Raw genomic sequence first — 21,564 nt, forward strand, 5'->3', positions numbered from 1 at the left:
ACCCTTGGTGAGCAGTGGGCAGCCATGGCAGGTGCCCGGGGAGCAGTGTGTGGGGACGGTGCTTTGCTCAGTGGCACCTCAGCGGATAGGGTTTCGAACCGGCAACCTTCTGATTACGGGGCCGCTTCCTTAACCGCTAGGCCACCACTGCCCAAACAAATGACAAAAACCAGCACAATCACAATTATCGAGACTAACTGGCAAAAAGACATCATAAAATATATTGGGTTGACTGTTGAGATGCTTGCATAATGACACCAAATAATCACGTTCGCCGTTGGTTAAATAACAACATTTATTACAAGGACTCCTTGGCCAACACGGAATAATACTGTTGCTGTTGCTTATTAGACTCAGACGTTCACACTTCCAGAGCTCAATCGGAAGCAACAATCCTCTACAACCACTGAAGGTTGGTAACAGTCTTCAACGTGTTTCATCTTTCGGTGCTCAGTCTCTCATTTTCAATCAGTTAATAAATTAACTAATTTATGCCATCCTTGAATATTCAAGCCAGTGTATTAGTCAATTTGGACATAAGGCCAAAACACATGAGCAGGCCGTTCTCTGAAATGTCCGAACAACCAGCCAGAAACATTTTATTCTGATCCAAATGCATTCATTGTTAGGCCATTACAAGATTAAGAAACCCTAAATACGATAGGTTTCTGGCAGATGCTCCTCCATAACCTGCGTTGTGAGACACTGTTAAAATATTTAAATTCGTTAGCCTCCTGTATTCTTGCTCTCTGACGTGAACTTCCAGTGCATCTTGGCTAATGATGTTACATCCATAGATAATACATATTCATAAGGTACTGTTTCACATAAGTGTCATCCTGGAACCTTGAATCCACTTACAGCCTCTTCCAGAGATGATGAGGACAGTTCGATAGAACAAACATGTCAACACACTGTTAACTACAAAGTCTTTGTTAACTACGAATTGTTCTTGCTTTTCATTACTTTAGGTATACCTGACCCTAGAGGCAAACACAGTTATCAAAGAAAGCATTCATTAAGCAGACATATTTACAGTGACCTAGTTAGGGTACGTTGCCATTACATCAGAACGCGAGCGGTAAAACGTGAATTTGGTCGGTGTGTGGTGTCGTCTTTGTCCAGTTTGACATCTTCCCATCGTCCCAATCTCTCCCCTCCTTTTTTCATGAGCAGATGTCCAGGAGCAGCAGTGTCAATAGGTGATTCTTTTTTTTGCATGCAGTCAGTAGCAACCCAGGGAAAAGTTTTTGCAAACTGAGAGTTCTTTGCATTTGCTATTTACAGGGAAACCACTAGAAACACATGTACAGGGGTGCAGTGTGAGTTATTTGCAAAATGGTTTTCCTGCAGCGGTTACAAAGCGAAGGCTTGTTGTGGCGTCCATGTGGTATTTTGTGTATATATGGATATAAAGGAAGTACGCAACATTTACAATGGATGTCCACAATCGTCCATTTCAGCAGTTTCATTCAGTCCTTAGCAGAGTTCAAAAATGTTCAAAAGACATCTTAGAGACTTGTGAAATTTGCATATTGTGTTAAAAGCGTGGCCTCTCATTCATGTGAACAGTCTATGGGCTCGTGGGCGTTTAAAGCCCAATTTAAAAAACTGTTTCCCTACATGCCAGACATACAAAGACAACTTAGTGGAGCTGAGTGATCTCAGACGGCAGAGTTTAATGTGGTGCTGTAGCTAAAAAAAAAAAAAAAGCTTTCATAACCTAACCACCTGAGAATTGCGGCACCGGGAGCATAGTAGGGATTCTGATCGTGTTTCACTGACAGACGGACGAGGGCTAAGCCTCGGTTTTGCCCATTGACTTCTCCATGGTCGAAGCTGATTGACTTTGTCCGTCTTGCAGAGTAGAGACCATAGAGCTGGGTACGTAGTTAAATGGTGTCACCCTGACTGCTTTGCTGAGAGAACTGTGGCGGAAGTGACCAACACCACTGCCATGAACCTCAGAGGCTCCTGATGGACCTATACTGTGGCTTCTCAGAGAGCCATCTGAATCTCCGTCCTGGACACCAACGGAAGCAGAGCTGAACTTTCTGAGCAGGGCTATCTTAGTCGCCTCCTCCAAGATGACTGGAACATTTTCAAGTACAGGAGAAGTACTCGAGTTGGTCTTATTGGTGGAGAAATCTTCTGTCTGGACTGTTGCATCGCTCGTCTTCCTTGACTTCAAAGTAATCGTTGGCATCTTTCCAGGCAGTGAGGGTGGCACCGGCTTTTGTCCCTCGGGAGAAGGGACCCGAGGCAGTGCAGTAGCCGGCAGGGTGCTCTTTAAAATTTGAGGCACATCTTCATCCCGAATTCTTCTCCAAGTGCCTCTTTCACTGATGTGCGGTGATCTCTGCTGCCTCTGTTTTACGTTGCACTCACTCTTTGCATGTCCACTGGAGTCAGACGATGAGGAGCGCAGAGAGGACCGACTTGTGACCCGACTCAGCACATTGATGCTGGGTGATGATGAGTGGCGCTTGAATGTGTCTCTGTCTTTCTGTTGTGGTCCAGAGACCTTCCTCTGAGCCACCCTGCAAGGGCTCTCTGAACTGGTGCGTCTGGCGGGCCGTTTGACCGTGAGATCTCTGTCACTTGAGGTGGCTCTCGCAAAGGCAGAGCTCTGCCTTAGAAGCCCCTGCTCTGGTCCTGACCTTTTCACCATGTCTCTGACTGGCATCCTTCTTGGTCCTTGAACTGCAGCCTTTAACTCTTGGCAACGTGAAGAACAAAGGTAAACGGCTGGGGCACCAGGACACGTTCTCCGGGGTGAGGCATGCTGGGAGCCTGGCACCGAATGGGAGATCTGAGCGTCCCTTCTTAAGACACCGGACGATTCCTTGATGAACGTGAGTTGTCTCAGGAAGCCATTGTGGTCTGTCTCGCTGCTGCTGGAGTGAGACGAGGTCATGCGCACAAGGTCAAACCGGTTAGCGGGTTGCACTCTTCTCCCTAGATGGCTGTTCTGTCTGCTGATGGTAGTGGGCTGATTGGTTACTAATGGGGAAATTGTTCTTGCTTGTCTCGACTGATTCTGCATGAAGGGTATTCGGACAGGCGATTTCTGTGTTTTCTTTGGAGCTGGAGACACATGGTTCGGGTTTGATGGAGAAGTAGTCCCATTCTTTCCTTGTGGGCTAGTTGCTGGTGTTATGTCCTTTTTCTGACTGGGTCTACTCGTCTGTGTTGGTGACGTTGGCTTCTTCTGATATTGTTTGGATGGAGTCGAACTTTGCGATGACCCTGAAGATGAGCTTTTTGGTATTCTTGCAGGTGGTGTTGAGCTTCTCTTCGGCAAAGACAGCTCAGTTGAGTCACTAGGACGTCCAAGTCGATGAAGACTCCGAGACCTCTGCTGAGCCAACTCAGGATTTTTCACTAGGGCATCTGTTTTGACTGACACTTTCCTAGGAGGTGGTCTTTGTGAAAGTGTCGTCTCCTTTTTTGGCATGTATATCACTGTCCGACCTCTGAAGACAACTGGCAGATTTGAAACTGGCTTGCGTTGTGTAAAATCTAGTGGTTTGTTCGCCTTTTTGTTGTCTTTGATGTTCTTCTTTTGCTCTTTTGGAGTAAAGCTAGATCCTGACATAAACGAAATTACTGACTCTGATTCGGATGACTGTTCCTGAGACTTTGACGCTTGCAAGTTTGTAATTATACAATTAGCACCTTCTTGTATTGCTCTCCATTCAACACTGTTGAGATCCGAATCTTTATCCGATAACAAGTCATCACTCTCCAAGTCTTTCTCATGTTTCCTGTCATCTGCGTTTTTCTTCTTTTTCTCTGATTTCCTTTTTCTTGAAGAGTGCTTCTTCTTTTGTTTAGGCATTGCAGAGGTTATGCATTTCAGGAGAAGATCATCCTCTGAATCCTGAGAATCCAGATTGCTCACTGAACTTGAGGAATTGTTATCTTCATACTGGTTTTGGATGTGTACGCTTTTTGTAGGGAAGTGGGCTGAGTTTGACATCATGTTATGCCGGTTTTTCATCCACACTTGCTTGTTTTTCACTTGGTGCTCTTCAAAATCTGCATCGCTCAGTGAGCTGAGGGAGGAACTAAGAGAGTAACATGGTGGTGCTTCACTCAAAATTAGATTATGTTTGATCTTCTGGAAGCCTTTCAGTCGTGTCTGAGGGCTGTCAGCCCGCTGGACTTTCGCCACATTACAGCTCATATTATTTCTGTTGAGATCCGATGCCTGTCGCTGTCCTGTCCTAATCATCCCCTCTGTTTTGTCCATTTGTTCTTCATAGAAACAGTAGACAGCCTCTTCAGTTGGTGTTGGATGACGCATGGTCTGGAATGCAACATTTTCCTGAGTATTGTCTCTAAAATGTACTTTTGGGTTTTGATACATCTCCAATTCTTGCATTTTGATTGGAAGATCCAAGTGTGGCAAACTCTTTGACAGACCCTGAGTTTGCTTTTGAATTTGTGCATTGGGCGATTGAGCTCGGAATTTCTGCTGTGAAAATTTTGCAGCCATCTCTTTACTTTGCATGAGTAATTTCTGTGTTGGAGTCACCTGTCTATTTGTTCTGTTTAATTGGTTGGTTAAAATGTCTGGCTGATTAGGCAGTTTTGCTGGTTTATGAAAACGTGAGAAAATCCGAAGATCCTCAATTCTTTTCGCCTCTTGATCAATTAATGACTGCTTTTCCGTGTTTCGGGACCGCTTGCCTCTCACATTAACAGGGTATTGAAGGGTTTCATCACTTAAGGATGTAGTGCTTGAAAAGTTAACCGGAGTTCCTTCTGCAGAATCGGTGAGAGAAGAATCGTCGTGATATACATCCCTTCCTGGTGCTGCAGATTTTCGTACAGCACCGGCAGCATTGGCATTTGGAACCACCATGTACACTGGTAAATGGATAGACCTCCGACCTTGTGAATTGAAAACTTGGTTGGACAGGGTAGACATTAAAGGTCTTACTTTCCTGAACTTGGTGGGCATTGCAGAATTGATGCACTCTTTGAGAATTTCTATATCATCATCCGAATTGCCCTCACTATACCTTTCTGCTTGATCCATATAAGCATGGTCATTGTATTCCTCTCTCTGGTATTGAGACACAGTTAATGTTGGGTTGTTGTCTTGTTGTTGGATTAAAGGGGTAAGTTTGAGCTCTACATCCTTCTGTATGTAATGTTCATGAAGAGGTAGGGCACTCAAACTTGATGCACAGGAAAAGTTCTCGGTTGGTTTCTCTACAGTAAAGTAAATCATAGTGTCCAAATCCGGAGGTAGGTTGAACCTTTCTTTAAAATCGGCAATCTCCATGAATTTCCGTAAGCTACTCTCCCACTGACTTCCTGCTCCTGTGGTCTGAGGTTCTGGCACATTCGATTCGGCACAGCATGGGGTCTTGCTACGACTTGGGGGCATGGTTTGTCCAGGGCTGTCTGGAAGGTCACTTGGGCTCACTGTCCCACTGATAAGCTCACTGCAGGGGTCACTCTGAATAGAACTGGCAATGGAGGGGGACTCAAAGCTACCCAATGAGCTTACAGAGCTACATCTACTCATTACAAGTGGTGTCTCATGAATGAAGTTGTCTGAAGAACTTGATGGTGTTAGGTCCTCATGTATCCCTGGGGAGATACTCCTGAGGAAAATCTTTTCACGTTTTGTTGAGCATGGAATTTCAATTGGGTCTGAAGTTGGGCTTGCAATACTTGTTTTCTGATCTGTAACCAACAGCTGGCTATCACTCAGATCCTGCAAGGTTTCATCCTCTTCCTCCCTCCTCAACAGCTCTTCGCTATCTTCAACTTCAATGATTTCCAAGGATGAATCACTATCCAGTTCATTTTCATTTTGGCTTTGTCCATCCAAGGCTCCATCACCAGAAGAGAGTGAGGAGAGTGAACTGCAACGTGAGAAGCAGATTGGAGTGTTCTCAACTGAGTATTTCTGCACAGTCTCCATTTGACCCAGCGTTGGGCTTCTGGCAGCACAAATTGGAGAAAATTTGCTTATGCTCCCCCCCGTCATCACCGTCGGCACCCAAGCTTGCCTTCTCATCGCTTGGGCTGCTTGAACATTGATGGCAGTTTTGGCAACGCCAAATTTGGCAACACTCTGTATAAGCGGAATGTGTTGGTAAGAGGGAGACAACTTGATTGTGGGTATACTGGCATCTGATGACACCTTGGTAGATGTAGTTGCTGGAGTATATGGTTGCTGATCTTGAGCTTTCTCTGTCTCTGTGCTGCTCGGCTCTGAGGTTTTCAGATCTTTGTTGCCCTCAGAATCTCTTTCTGGTAGGTCATTCTGACTGTCAGAAGGAACACCACTATTGAATATATCTTGGTGAGCCATTTTGAGGTCAAGTTTGTTTGGCCGCATTTGCATTGATGGCATTGATGGAACTGTAGAAGACCGGATTTGGTCCTTGCTACCATAGTAGCCATCACTGCTGCCACTATTTAGGCTGTCATTGGACAGGCTTGAATTATTCGTTTTCAGCCGCAATAGGGCGTGGGCCCTGCTAAACCGCTCTCTATTTGCAAAGCTGCTGGTTTCAGAAAGACGACAGGGTGAGCATGACTTTGCTCGTGCCTCATGAAGTTCCTCTGACCCATAATGCCAGTCAACAAAATGATCCTCTGAACTGAGGCTGAAGCTGTCCTCTGAGGATGTATGCATTGTTATGTCCTCTACTAGCTTGTCAATCTTCGCCACTGTGTTGGTGATCTTTTTAGCTAACAGGTCCGCTGCAACTGACACTTCATCTTCAGGGGGAGGGGTGTTTTTATCCACCACTAGTGGGAGCTCAACGTCCCGTTCAGGTTCACCATCTTTCTTGCGAAACTGACCCTGAAGAAAGTTCGAGTTATTCAAAAACATGGAGAGCACAGAGAAAGTTCCCGTGTCCAGACTATTGGAAACGTTTGGGCCTTCATCATCATCAAAGCAGCCAGAGTCAGATGCATAATCCTTTGCCAGGCTCTCAATGTGCCGCAGTGGTTTGCTCATGCCTACATGCTTTGGACTTTGCTTTTCAATTGAGTCAAATGTTTCTGCTAAGTGCTTGGCGTCTAATTCAGCCTCCAGTGCTTTCTGTTTCCTCATATAGAGAGAGGGCATGCAAGACCCAGGGGATACTACAGCCGTATCTTTGTATTTAAGTGGACGGTTGGTTAAAAGGTTCCGCAGAGCTGCCGCACTGCCCATTGCTATCATTTTGTGCTTTGAATGAATGAGGTTTCGAAGCATGCTCACAGCACCAAGGTCCCACAGTAACTCTTGGTCTTTAGAACTCCGTGCAGACAGGTTCCAGAGGGTGCCACACGCATTGCTTACAATGGTAAGGCTGTGGGAGCGCAGGTGCTGGAGCAAAGTTTGCAGGCAGTTGTGATCCCTGAGGACTTGCCTGTTTAACAAAAGGGTGTTGTTAATATGCAGTTTAGTGTCACAATTATAGGCAACAGGCACAATTACCGTCTATATTAGCTGTGTGGTTAAACATACAAAACCACAACACAACAGTAGTTTTACTTATACTGAAAATATGCACATTTTAAATATACCCCGGATTAATCTTGCACTTGCTATATGAGGTTCCATCATGTCAATTAAATTGGCTTTTGGCAACTATGTCTTCGTAAAAGAAGAACGTACCTGTAATCCTCTCGGGTTGCAATAAGACTGGACACATTCCGCAGGATTCCGCCACCACTTTCAATAATGGCAAGCGAGTTGGTCTGACACCTGAAGGTGAGGGTACTGACAAGGAAGCCAAGAGCCCCATCAACAGAACAGATGGCAACCTTGTTCTCTGTACTGTGGGCGGATAAATTCCACAATGCACTAAGCACACTTTTCAAGGTTGATTCCTGAAATACACATAGAAGAACAGCGTTGTTTTTTAATTCGCGTAATTACCGAATTACCGAAATGTCATTTAACAGAATGGCAAGAATCAATAAATTCTCTAGCATATCTCATACCTTTGTTGCCTGGAGTGCACAACTCATTAGAGCAGGCACACTGCCGACATCCCTAAGAGTCCTCTTGCTGTTAATGTCAGCACGCCACGACAGATTCCTCAAAATACTTGATACCACCTGGAGACATCACACCATGGCACGGTATGAGTAACTCAGGTTCTAGTAAGTCAACTAATGGTTAATAGCAAAATTATTTAGCACTTCAGTTCCATATCTCTGTAATACCTGATGCAATTCCTCATTGTCCGATGCAAGCTGAGCAACAATGGCCTGCAGGCAGGTTTTCTTTGAACACAGAGTGGCCTGGAAACAGCAGAAACCAGTTTGGTTCATATTTAAACCACTTTTATAATCGAGTGCTACCTTCCGGGTTTTTGCATTTTCTTTAGCATACCTTGTTGGCAACATCTCCAAAGGTAAGGTTTGTGAGTGCCATGCCCGCATAGCGCCTCAGAGCCATGTTGATTGGATCATTCTGCATGCCATAAAGCTCTTGAGCCAACTGCACCATCTCTGCCACAACTTGAAGACCCCCTGACAAAGTGCAAACAGATTTTTTAAATATTTGTTTGTGCTTTTGATGTTTAAAGACCCTGGTATGACTCGGGAACATACCAAGTTCATTCATGGCCCGTCGGTACTCTTCCTCAAAGGAGAGCTTCATTATAGCACACATAGCCTGACAGATTTGAGGATCCACAGGTTCGGGAAAATCTGAATGTTCAGAAAAAGGTGTGTGAGCCAAAAGTAATGTTGTTAAAGTAGAATTTGGTCTCTTTCTTGACCTAACCTGTGGTTTTAGTTCCTCCAGCAGAAGGAGTCCCAACATGGTTTTCGATCCAGTCCCAGCCACTCTCGCAGTGTGAGCGGATTTGCTCCAGTACATGCAGCACCCTCATCTCCCTGCGAGCCTGGCCCTCATCTGGCTGGGAGTAGACTATGTTATGTAGCGCAGCACTGGCCCTGGACCGGGCCTCTCGGCTATAGCCAGCATTCCCTCCAGCTGCATCTCCTCCTTGCCCCCCTGGTCCATCGTGTAGAATCTGCACCAACAGGGGGACACAGCCAGACTTGCGCATGGCAATGCAGCTGTCCTGCGAGCTGGACATCGCCAGCAACGTGCGCGACATCTCCTCTCGGTCGCGTGTAGCCAGCATGGACAGCAGCCAGAAGACCATCTCCACCTAAAGAGCCGGGCCAAGCATTTTTTGAGCAAAATTACGGGTTAGAACTTCTCTCTCCCTCATATGACTGACCTTTATGGCCAGAACCTAGTAACATGGGCTTACTTTGCTTCCAGCTTCTCCTGGGCCTTCCAATGCTGAAGTGCCTGATGCATTTTCCATTTCAGATATTGGTGGTTTTGCAGCACTGCTAATTGTCTGCAAGAAAACAATATTCCTCACCAAACAGTTGAAATTAAGAACATACATTTTCCTTTGTTTATAAAGTTCTTTATTTGTGGAGATGCAATCTATGCGGTTTTAAGTGCTGCCTTTGCAAAAAAATAAAAAAAAATCAGCTTCTTCTGTATTCTTGCAAAAAGTGAATATTTTCCCTTTGGGTAATGTAGCATTCCATCAGTAACGATGAATCAATGAATTATTCATAAGTGCTCTGAATGATTTGTTATTCATGTCCGCAGAGTAAAACTGAGTCAAGGAAAGAAAAGGGGTTTGAAAATGTGTTCATTTTCAAGATGATGGCGAAGGGGGAATCTGACGCTCCGACTCTGAATTTGATTAACCGCTATTCCACAGAGAGCCGAAAGTCATTTATTCAACCTTTCATCCATCAGTTCATCACTATGGTAACCTTTGGTACCACAGCTGAGTCAGAGATCTGTCAGAGGTTTTCAGACAAAAGGGCGGGGACTGACACATGGTGCTCTGAATATCTTTATGTAGCTCGACAAGCATTGCACATGCCATTTGTCTCTGAACAATTATAATTACTGTACATTTGTACATATTCACTGATAGAATGTGTTTATAACTGGGTGCAAGAGAATGAGTATTACCGTGCGGCTGCTTAAGATGGTATAGATGCAGGGTTAATGTGTACCAGCCTGCGTAAGCTCCTTTGTTGTAATTCCCAGAGAGTAAAGATGTGAGTGGGCTGTTTCAAACTGCCCTGTGCCTGGTGCCAGGCTGATTATGCCAGAGGAATCTGTGCCAGACAGATTTTCTCTGTCTGCCACCCCCCTCAGCTAAATTTCTACCTAGCAACACTATGTGTAGATTAAGAGTTTGAGGAGCCTAATGTCAAATATTATTACTTAAATACATAAATATATTAGGGGCAAATAGATAAAATCAGTCACTCAGGGTTTAGTTTTAGTTTGTTTTAATAGCGCTAGCAAGGAGTAGAATATGCATAATGGATACACTAGTGGTCAGAAATATGCTATAGAAATTACATGATTTTAATAATTCATAAAAATGCTGTGCTGAAGGAAAATTATTACGTTTAAAGTGGAAAAAACTGTTATAGAAGCTTTCAGTGCTCTACAAATCATTTGTTTCTTGAAAGATCATGAGCTGTTGTTCTGCAGCTCCAGCCCCTCAATATTTCAAAGCTCTTATAAAACATTCAGGAGTACCCAGTATCGAAAGAGCAGGGAAACCGGCATGCAAAACAGACAGCATATGAGGAATACAAATCTGATGCACAACCAAGAAATATATCTTGAGTTATGCCCACGCCATTTCATAAATCCTCAATTATATTCTCATACTTGCGGCTGCCTCCAGGTCCTGGAATTGGACTGTTTTTCTTGGTGACATTTACTCTTTCCACTGTGTAAACATTATGAGGTTCGGTGGATTTATTGGTGTTAAATGATTTAAAGCGTCCTGAGCACGGCTGTCAAAATGAACATCATAACGCATGTTGTGTTTACTACCTGCTCACTCACACGTATCCCATCATCAGTTTAGAGAGGGCGTGTCTGCCGTGCAGGGAGCACAGGACCTGCAGCCTTATATTGTTTCTTACTTACAACGCCCTGCAATAAACTGACTGGCCAATGCACAAATGGCATAAATGGAAATGAATTGCTGTCATTGTATCTGTCTCTGCAATATTTTTTTCTTTCTGCTGCAAGCGCCACAAACAATGCAGGGCGATGGACCCACATATGTGACTCTTTTCCAGGCTTGCCTGTGTAATAGAGTTATGTATTATAGCCCAGGCCTAGTCCTTTGATTTGAACTGGAGGACACTAATGCTAAAGAAATGACCAACCTGGCTCTCTGATGTGGGGGTTTTCTCCTGAGGGGCACGACATTCATGGGCTTCCTGCAGCTCTTTCTCCAACTGCTCCAAACGCGCAACTCGGATCTGAATTAAAAAAGGTGAATGAATATTTGCCCTATTTCCACATCATTCAGACAACTTGGATCATTTAAAATACATTTCTACTCAAACTACATCTATGAGCTTCACCTGAGTCCTTTGGACCATCTCATCACTGGTTCCAAATCGTTCTTCCATTACCGAACGTAGCTGCTGCGCTTCAAATTCCAGCTGCTGCCGAATCAGATCCATCTGGATGGAAAACTGAGAAGACAGATCACGTGTTTGGAACTAGTTGGAACTCAATCGCAGTGCATAACAAAATCAAACCAGTCACACCACTGGTGCCAGAGCTCTAGAAGGTTTTTCATTCTAATCATAAAACCTACAACCTGCACTAGTTCATGACAATGATTTTAATTGCATTGACTGATGTTTTTTATTTTTCAGCCAAAATGTATAAATGTGAACAAAGTGAAGTGAGTTATGATTATGACTATGATTATGACTATGATTATGACGTAATGTTATTTGTGATCGAAAACGTCTGTAAACTGTTCTATGTGCATTTGCCCTCCACTAAACCCCTGGTACCAATCAGGCATGTATGTTTATGTGCTTTTATTCAGATTGCAGGATTATCTGGCACATACCGTATCAAGCCGAGGCAGCTCAGCCAGTTTCTGTGAGAGTGCCTGCAGTTGAGAGTAATACCAGCGTCGCTCTCGCTCTTCCTTCTCAATCTCATTTAGCAGCATTGTCCTAGAACACAGTTATTCCCAACTATTACTATAATGGGGTCACCTGCCTTTAAAAGGGATCGAATCACACAGGTTTAGCGCTGGGCTCAAATTATCCAGAGATTAGCTGTAACGTTGCATGACGTCCTTCAACATTTTTTTAGATTTTACAGCATTTATTAGACACACTTATCCAGAACAACTTACAATCAGTAGTTACAGGGACAGTCCCACTGAAGACAGTTAGGGCTAATGGTAGAACGTGGGGTTCGAACCTGTGATTTTGTGGTCTTCTGGTTCATTGGCGAGTGTCTTACTGACTAGGCCAATTAGGCTACTACCACGCTTACATTTTGCCTTTGCGATGCCATGCAGAAACAACAAAAATCAGCCACCAATTTCTGCCAAAATTATATTTGATTTTTTATTCATAATATTTAAATGCAGCCTCAGGAATCGTACCTTTCTTTGCAGAGGTCCTCCAAGTGCTGGGCGGTGATGCGCCCCTCTCCCATTATGCCTGTTTTGGATATGGATCCATCCTTGTGATGTGCATGTCCAGGGAGGATGGCAGTGCCCTCCCCAGACACCAAATGCCCTTGGCGGGATGCAGGACGGAGGGGGCTCCTGGCTCTCTGCTGACTGTAGGAAGGGAGGGCCAGTCTGTCCTCCCCATCGGCGGACTGGGATGTCAGGTTCTCAGACAACGAGTGCAGGTTGTGCGGCTGGTATTTTAGCTCGTAGTAGTTGGTTAAATCCATGTGCAGCTCTGGAAACAATTTTCAGTAGCAAAGATCAGTTCCACAAGAAAATTCCATAGATGTCCACAAAGACACGGAATGGGTCTCTAAAGATATTAAGAGTTTAAATTTGAAAGAAACTGTACCTTTGAGCTGGTCCAGCACGTCTGCCCTGCCTGAAGAGGCTAAAGTGAAAGCCTCCTGCTCCAGCTTGCTCTGCAGCTGCCTCAGTACCTCCTGAAATGGGCGGAATCGGTCAGTGTCAAAGCCTGTCCACCACTCACCTCCAAAATGCTGACCCAAGCCATGTCCAGTATGACGATGCAAAAACCTTAATAGTATAGTCACCGGGCAGCCCGGAGACAAGGCCAACCAATCAAATGAGTTGACTAATACATACGTAATACATGATGCCACCCTTATCCATTTGTTTGTCTTCCTCCATTTAGAAAATGAGATGTTTCTTTTGTGATGATCCAAGAAGCGAGCTAAAAAGCAGCATGCTGCAGAGAGTATCCCAGTTTTCTGGCGACAGAACAGGTCCGGCTGGAGTAATAAAGGATTTACGAGGGATTATCCAGCTGTGCTCTCAGCATCTGCGCACGTGTGCAGCAGATTCATGACAGGTCAGGCAGTGTGCCACCAATCAGCTCTTCAAAATGAGAACTGTCTGTCACGTTCACTCACCATACTCCCTTTTAAAAAGGACAGTGCCAAAAGGTTTTGAGCAGGTTTTTGCAGGTTGTGTGTTTGTTTTACTCACTATTAGTAAAAAAATACACACACACACACACACACACTCACTTTTTTGGGGATTTTGTGTTGTATTCAGATGTTGGCATGTCTAAGGCATCAGATTTTAAAGCATCAGTCTACGTACTGCGCTAGCAGTGAATTTTTTTTGTTGTTGTCATTTTTCAAATGTGTAGTAATGCGTCATTATACGCTGAACATCTAACCATAATTGCACCCTCTTAAAGGTCTGCCTTGTAGATAAGAAATGATGTAAAGGTTTGGGTAATATGTTCAGTGGATTGCCTCTTATAATGGTTCAAATGTTCATTATCGTGACTAGAGCAATCTAGAGTCATGAGGCTAGCCACTAAACATTAAGGTCATTGTGTAGTGACTACGAACAGTCGCTTATTGGTTATACATTGGATCCAGGATCCATTGTGTTCCTGTAATGCTCGACTGACCGAAAAAGGCAAAGGAACAATAGAGGCAACAGTTCCAGTCCCTCATGTGAGTAACTTTGCTTTCAGTAGATCTGTACCTTCATGTCGGAGGTCTCATTCTCCAGCTTGGACAGGTGGTTGGAGTTGTCCTCCAGCTCCCTCCGCAGATGGGAGTTCTCCTTGCGGAGGTCCTCCACCTGGCGGACCAGCTGGTCATAGGAAGCCACAGATTTGGACATCTTCAAACAGACGGGACCCTAAAGGGACAGAGGGGGGGTCAAATATATTGAATTGGCCCATCCAACAAGGGGGAGGCAGGATGGAAAATCTCCATTTGGTAGCAATACAACAACACACTGTATAAATAATTACCAGAAATAATATTTATATTGGAGTTTTATGTCTCATCATTGTACTTTGCAGTTCAGAACTGGCAGGACATTTTTTATTTCTTCCGTTTAGCTAAGTGTTTGAGCTTGGGTAGGTCTGAATTCACAAACTCTGTGACCATTCAGTATGGGCAGTACAGCAGAAAAAGACATGAGTGGTACCCAGACCCCAATGTCTTTATATGGCAAAAACATTTTCCGCCTGGTTATATTTCCTTGATACTTTTATGATAATATGCTAGGTTAGATTAAGAATATCACAATTTAATGAAAAATATCTCAACGTACAAAGTACAACTTCAAAAAAAAAGTTCAGAATCTATGTTAATATATTTTCTGAATTCCCAGTCAGCAAGTAAAAGTACTATGCTGACATTAGAATGAAAGTAGACAGTCAGTAGAATTATTGGAAAAAGAATTTTAAATGATGTACATTTAAGCACTAGCAACTTTTAAGATACACTGTAAATGATAAAACATGGTCATTAAAAAGTACTTTGCCCTTTATTTATTCAACCCAATCCACAGTTTTAATCATAGGTTAAAATGAAATAATGCTCAGATGAACAAATCTTTGATTACCCCTAAACTTTATTACCCCTAATCTACAAAGTATCTGAATATGAAAGGCGGGGCCATCCATCAGGCAGCGTTCAGCATGGAGGGTGACTGACGGCCACATGACGTTGGTTTTGTTCAGACATTGGGAGCAGCGTCCCTGCACTAAATCAGGCCAGTCCGTCTGTGCCAGGAGCCGACTCTGAAGCTGTTACTCATCACAGCTGATATGACAGATTTGCATTACTTCCGCCCACATTGCCATGTAGCTGGTGAGATGTACACAAGCCTTCATTTGAACCGCTACTCTTCGAACACTTTATGCATGCATTCATGCTAGAAAACGGCACACAGACGCGGCGCAGGAGAGGCATGAATGGTTTCATTCTACATTAATGATTTTTTTTTTTGGGCGGGGGGGGGGGGGGGGGGGGGGGGGGTGGTGCAGAGCTGCATATTGCTACAGGGCGGACGAAAACGCTTTGTCCCGTAGAGGTGATTCTCTCCTTCACTGCAGCTGTGGGGGAGGTGGGCTTCAGATGCACTCGGCAGCACAACCCCCTTACAGCCACACCAGAGCAAGAGGACAAAAATCCTCACAGCCCTGCGTTTAATGTGCTAAGCATGTGAAGCATAATTTCTCCCCTCCAAAACAGTGCTCATCCAATGCTGTCATTAAATTTAGTTTGCTGCCATTAATATTCATACAAACAATTGGCTTAAATAATAGACAGGCGCTTGCAATTACACCTAAATAAATGGTTGCAATCTGGAACTACTCACATTCTCGTTCGTCAGCTCGTCCTAATTAAGAACCGCCAGGCTGCCTTCTTTAGTGAATTATCTGTCCGCTCACCAGCAGCCACGCACAATAGGCACCCTGAACACGAATGCCAATTACTGCCTGCCGAGCCCAGCGGTCATGCAAAGTACGTCTCGGGCCAGTCCGGCTACGCTACCGATCATCGCTCGATAAATCAAACCGCTGCCAGCTCACGAATCCATGATGAAAATCCGGGGACGGAGGGAGAGTGTCTTTTCCGGAACACTTTGGAAACACTTTTTCCCAGCACTGAGACTCACCCTCCAACTTCCCCCATAGCTGTTGAGTTCCAAATATATACATATAAAAAGATAATGCAGCACTGGTAAAAAGTGCAGATTTTCATTATTCATTATTCTGACGCAAAGGAACCCAAATGCTTTTGGACAGCACTGGAGACACAATGATGTCTTGGTGACATTTGATGAAGATCTGCCTTTTGGGACGGTCCATGGGGATTTTTCACAGCCGGCTGCCCCCCGCCCCTCCATTTTCTTTTTTGATCATAAGGAATAAATTCAAGGGCTGCAGGTTATGGGCCACCGTCTGTGTGTGTCCCCCCATCTTAATTAGCCAGAGGCGATGTATCAATCACAATGGCGTACTTATGTCAGGACGGGTAGTGGCGACTTCTCTTTTGTTTCTGCCCATTTGATATGCTGGTCTGCGCTGGCTGTCCTATTTTCTGTCAGAGGCGCCACAGCGCTTGCTGGGTAATCTGTTTCGAAATCTTCTCCCGAGAGGGGAATAATTCAGACGGAGCCAGGAGTGTATTACTGCTCTGCCAATGGCGTGCTATGGTTCCAAGGCAGTTGCTATGGCAACAGCCAATCCCTTTGCACACTTTGAAGAAGAAAAGGTGCTAAAATGCTGCAGCTGAGACGAGACCCACAGTGAGAGGGAAATACTGATCGGACGTTTCTTGTGGCCATGCTGAATGTCACGCTCTGGGTGAGCGGTTAAATGAGCTGCCCAGAGCCGTGATGGCAGGGCGGTGGCCTGCTGGGCTTCAATCCATGTGCAGTTTTCCTTTCTTCCTCCAGTGCATTTTGAACACAAGTTTCTATCATCGCCAACTAATCAAGGCTCTGCATGCCAGACTAAATTTTATTTATTTTATTCATATTCTTTATTCAGCTCCGGTGCTAGCTGCTCGCGGCGAGCATCGGCCCCAGAGCGACCTGTGCTGTGATGTAACCAAACATGCGTCTGAATGCTCGATCTAGCCATGCACACACGATAGCAGCCACAGGCCTGTGCACATGGCAAGCAGCAAGAACAAAGGAATAATTGGCAGCGTTTTGTCGCTGACGAATAAAAAGAGAAAAGAGGAGCATACAATTATTGCTTTGTCCATATTAATCACACCTGCTTTATTAACATGTCGGTGAAAGGACGGTGGATTTCTCTGAGCACCGGTGCTCTTCTCAGCAGAGAAAGTTACACAATAAAACGGAGAGCGAGAAAGATGTCTTCTTTTGTCTTTTGGCTAATGAGACACCGGAAGCTCTGACCGCATCAGTTCATGCTGCAGACACACAGGCTTCCCGTCAAGGCAGCATAAATCTCCCAACAGCATTTAAAACAGGGATTTACAATTATACATACTTTATCTAAAATGTACTTTCCAAATAAATTATAAATCCAGTGTCTGTTTAAACAAACATGACATAACATCTAAAAGGTATTAAAAACTCATATATTTCTTGCGACTGCATTGAATTGTTACTGTCTACAATATTCCCAAAAGCCTTATTCCTAATGATAATAAGTCAATCGGACTTTAGTTCCTACTAAATTGCGGAGGAATCCAAAAATCAGAAGTGCTGTTTTTTTGTTATTAATAATCCACTTATCCATCCATCCTTCATTCCCGTCTTCATTTCCCCCTTCCATGCATTCATTCATTATCCATGCCTGCTTATCCAGGTCATGGTCACAGGGAAGCTGAAGCCCATCACCGCAATTTTCCAGCACGAGGCTGAGGCTCCCGGACAGGCTGCCCCTCCATCGTGCGCAGAAACACACATGCTTGCACAGACCTGTCTCTCGGCCACCGTTTAAACAAGCAGCCGCATTTCTATTTATAAAACCGAGGTCCTTCCTCGCTTTGAAACCTACACCTGATTCCAAATGTGGCGCCGGCGCCGAACGGTAGCGAGCCGACTTGAGCGGAGAACAAAGAGCACATAGCAGCACAGGGTTCTCCCTCAGAACCACTGCGCGCTTTTTCTTCCCCTCCTCTTCGCTCCGCTCATTCACTCTGTGGCTGTCTGGTTGCTATGGAAACACCACCTGCCATTAAAGAAGGTAGCATCCTCAGCAACCCGTATTCTACACCAGGCAGCCATGATGTTTGTCTCCGCTGTGATTTGTTTGCATGTACACGCTGTCAGCTGTGGCGCCATAGCAGCATCTGAAATATCTGACATATGGGATCCTTCCAAACATTGGACATTAAGGGTTCTGGTTCTGAAGGTAGACTTCAATCTTGCCCATTGTTAAATAAAAATAATTAATAAAAAATTTACATGCAGCTCCACATTACTGCAGTCCCTGGACATTTTTACTATAGATAGATATAGATATAGATATATATATTTACAGTATATCTAGGTTTGGCAGCAATATGGGTGCAATACCTGAAATTAGGTCATCATATCAGCACAAGCATTTTCATCAAAATACAGTCACAGCAAAACTGGATGTACTGAGGCTACGATGTGGTGAGAAATTAACAAAGATATTTTGCTCAAAGGTTAAATTGCACATCTTATGGAACAATGGCGCTCAGCCAGAAAACAAATGTCTTGAATACATTTCCCAATGAATTCAGTCTATTCAGCATGTTTCAGAATACTTTCATGGTATGATGACACACATACACATATAAATCATCCAGTCTCATCAACTATCTGCTAATAATGGGAAGGCAATTAACGGGCTTAAAAATGCCGGGTGTGTGACCTATTTAGCTCCTGAAAAAGGTACAAAAAGGTCCAGCTTGAGGTTTGATGCAACCCTGGCCATTTTTTAGGACAGAAAGTGGATATTGATTTTGAAACCTTCATTGGCCCACATTGTGTCGTTCTATTGGAAAACCGCTGTCAATACAGTGAAATTAGAATTAGCTGCAGTTGCTTGCAGTAAAATTTTATGTTTTTAGTGAGTTTGAACCACGTCGTTTCAAAAAAGATGGGCAAAATCTGAAGGCGCACCACCTTTCACTCTAGAATGGTGTACTTGGTTGGAAATCTTAACACTGAGGCTTAAGGTCAGAATCCAAAATCTTCTGAAAGTCAGGCAGAGGGCAGAATGGCCCAGGGGTCTCACTGAGATCTCTCAGCTATTCAACCCGCACTGAAGGTCTTTCTCTGGGGCTGGAATTAAATTTTCAGCACCTCGACGCTTCGCCTCAATTATGCAATTAAAATCGAATGACTGGCATAGTCTTATTGAAATGATCATAATCATTGTGATGCGAGCCCACCGATTGCTGGAGTGAAAGTTGATCTCGGTTTTCATCAACCGATCGCAGCTCGGACTTGCACTTCCGTACGTGTTTGTCAAGTGAAGATCAATACAGTATTATTATTATTATCAGGGCTGACTGGAATTTGCCTGGAAAAATCCACCAGTGACTGGGTTCGATTCGGCATGTCGGAGTTCTCAAATGACCCCCCGTACAGGCTGACCCCTCTCTGGGGGCACATCAATCCCGAAAGTGTCAGCAGCTGTATGCGAACCTTCAGCAGAGTATGGCAGACTTGTTGAGGACATGAGTGAGTTCAGGCTGAGTTCGGATTGATTGACCTGAGATCATTACAAAGACAGACAGTGGGGGATTTAAAGCCACTTGAGTCATGATGCAAGAAAAAAAAAAGAAGAAGAAATGCATGCATTTATGTTAACTATAGCAATAAATAAACGAACGATCAGTTCCTTCAGGTATGTGTCAGAAATGGACAGCGAACCAGCTCCCCTTTGCTAAACCTTTCCTCAATATACAGTTGATTGACTCCCAAATGAGACCTTATTGAATTTTTTTTATGCACAGTGTGCTGGTTTATTAAAACCCAGATGAAACAATATTAAGTCTGACTTCCTACCCACACATTTTTGCATCATTATATCACAATGTTGTGTTACATAATAACCAAAAATGTGTCTTTCAGGGACCGGTGATGTTTATATGTGAAGGGACAGGGGCTGAATCATGCTGAGGCTGGAGGCTCCCAACATCTATGCAGCACACGCAAGGGTCCAAGTGTCCCAAAATAAATGATTTAAAGGCCCCTGTCACTCATTTCTGTTCATTCCCCTGACTGCAATAGGAAAAATAATTCATTTGTACAAATACACCGTAGTAAAACGCAATGCACAGACATAGACGGGCCACTGTCCCTGTGATTCTACACAACCTGACTACATATCATCCATTTCCAATCTATATAGCTTTATATCAAATATCCAGAGAGACAAGCTGTCAGTAAAATTCCACTCTTGCTCTGACCGCACATGGCTGCTTTTGGACCTTCATTGTGCAGAAGCAACCCGAGTCTCTTTTCGTCGAAGGGAATATGAGACATGAATACGTTTAAATATTAGATGACGTCGCACGGTGGTTATTGCACGTTGTGACACGATATCTGGACTGCAACCCACCCAAGATCGACCTTGCCCGCCGTGTCTGGTTAAATATTCCATCGCACGTCGTTATTGTTCCCAGGCTGGGGTCAGTGATACCGACTCAGCGCGTTTCAACGCAGTAAAAATAAAACAAGCGCCGCGCATTACCCTCCACACCCTCATTAACATTCACGTCAGGACCGCGAACAAAACGGCCGCAAAACGCGGCAGCTCGAAACCCGCCGAACCCGGTGCAGTTCGGGGCTTTAAAAGGGGGGAAGATCTCACCTCATGGCGGAATCCGAGTGGCTCTGGCTGGGCGTGGAGAGGAGAGGAGAGGAGAGGAGAGAGGACGGTGCTGCTGAGATCTGATGATGCGCTGCTCTGATGCTGCGTGTGTGTGTGTGTGTGTGTGCGCGTCTCCTTCTCTCTCACTTTCTTTCTTCACTGTTTCTGCTTCCTTCCTGTCTGTCTTTCTCATCATTGGCTTGTTGAGGACTTGACACCAACACTGATATCTGGCAGATCGCGTGGAAATCGGGACTTGAACCACGTTTGATCCGAAGGAGATATAGTCACATCTCCACAATATATATTGTCAGTATTATATTGCATGTTGTGTTACGAGAGCCTGGTCGCATTACAAACATAAAGCACATTACATTAAAACCAACCTGTTTGGAGGATCTGGAAGATAATTCTGAGATGTTTGTATGCAGACATTTCAAATAGTTCATTTCAACAACGCCATTGTACAAAACGCGCCATTATACAGTGCAATTCAGCGATATCACCTCACCACGCATTCCAAACAGCGGTATAAATAAACGTAATCTGTAAGCGATGCTGTGCAAATTAGGATCTGGAATGTTTCGGGGTTCCTTTGTCGCCATGGTCAGGGTGGGTGGTGTCTCGGTGACATGGGTGTCGCCCTGCGCCGCACGGTCCTCTCCAACCGCTAGGGGGAGACAGAAGCTCGTTTGACGCCAGGCACTGACGCAAAGACGTCAGAAACACACGACTAATTCTACCGCTTAAGATAATTAGTTTTTTTTTTTTTGTTTGTTTAACTTTATTTAATTTATTTATTTTTTACCAATAAATAGCTAACGTGCAGTGCTTCTGTTCGGCTGCGTGTGTTTGAGTGTTAGGGCGTGTCGAATTACGGGTTGATTTAAGAAGGAAGAAACGTGACTTGCAACGACTACGTCTGCAATTAAGAAGGGAACGACGGGATGCTTT

The 21,564-nt window shown here is 44.3% G+C and overlaps 1 protein-coding gene across 2 annotated transcripts; it reads right to left on the reverse strand.

Moving 5' to 3' along the window:
- Nucleotides 1-277: 277 nt before the first annotated feature.
- apc2 (APC regulator of WNT signaling pathway 2) lies at nt 278-21,203 on the reverse strand. Of its 2 annotated transcripts, none has more exons than XM_029000797.1 (15): nt 20,611-21,203; nt 14,022-14,180; nt 12,892-12,982; nt 12,468-12,774; nt 11,919-12,027; nt 11,416-11,529; nt 11,215-11,310; nt 9,258-9,350; nt 8,759-9,152; nt 8,584-8,682; nt 8,363-8,502; nt 8,194-8,271; nt 7,969-8,085; nt 7,640-7,854; nt 278-7,391 (listed from the first exon to the last, which is right to left on the reverse strand). In XM_029000797.1, the coding sequence occupies exons 2-15, from the start codon at nt 14,160-14,162 to the stop codon at nt 1,799-1,801; spliced, it is 7,587 nt and encodes a 2,528-aa protein (XP_028856630.1). In that variant the 5' UTR covers nt 14,163-14,180; nt 20,611-21,203; the 3' UTR covers nt 278-1,798. The 2 variants fall into 2 exon arrangements, with proteins under 2 accessions (XP_028856630.1, XP_028856631.1); XM_029000798.1 differs by lacking the exon at nt 20,611-21,203 and adding an exon at nt 15,654-15,750.
- Between the last annotated feature and the right edge of the window lie 361 nt (nt 21,204-21,564).

The sequence above is a fragment of the Denticeps clupeoides genome, chromosome 13, assembly GCF_900700375.1.
Source record: "Denticeps clupeoides chromosome 13, fDenClu1.1, whole genome shotgun sequence".
Lineage (NCBI taxonomy): Eukaryota > Metazoa > Chordata > Actinopteri > Clupeiformes > Denticipitidae > Denticeps > Denticeps clupeoides.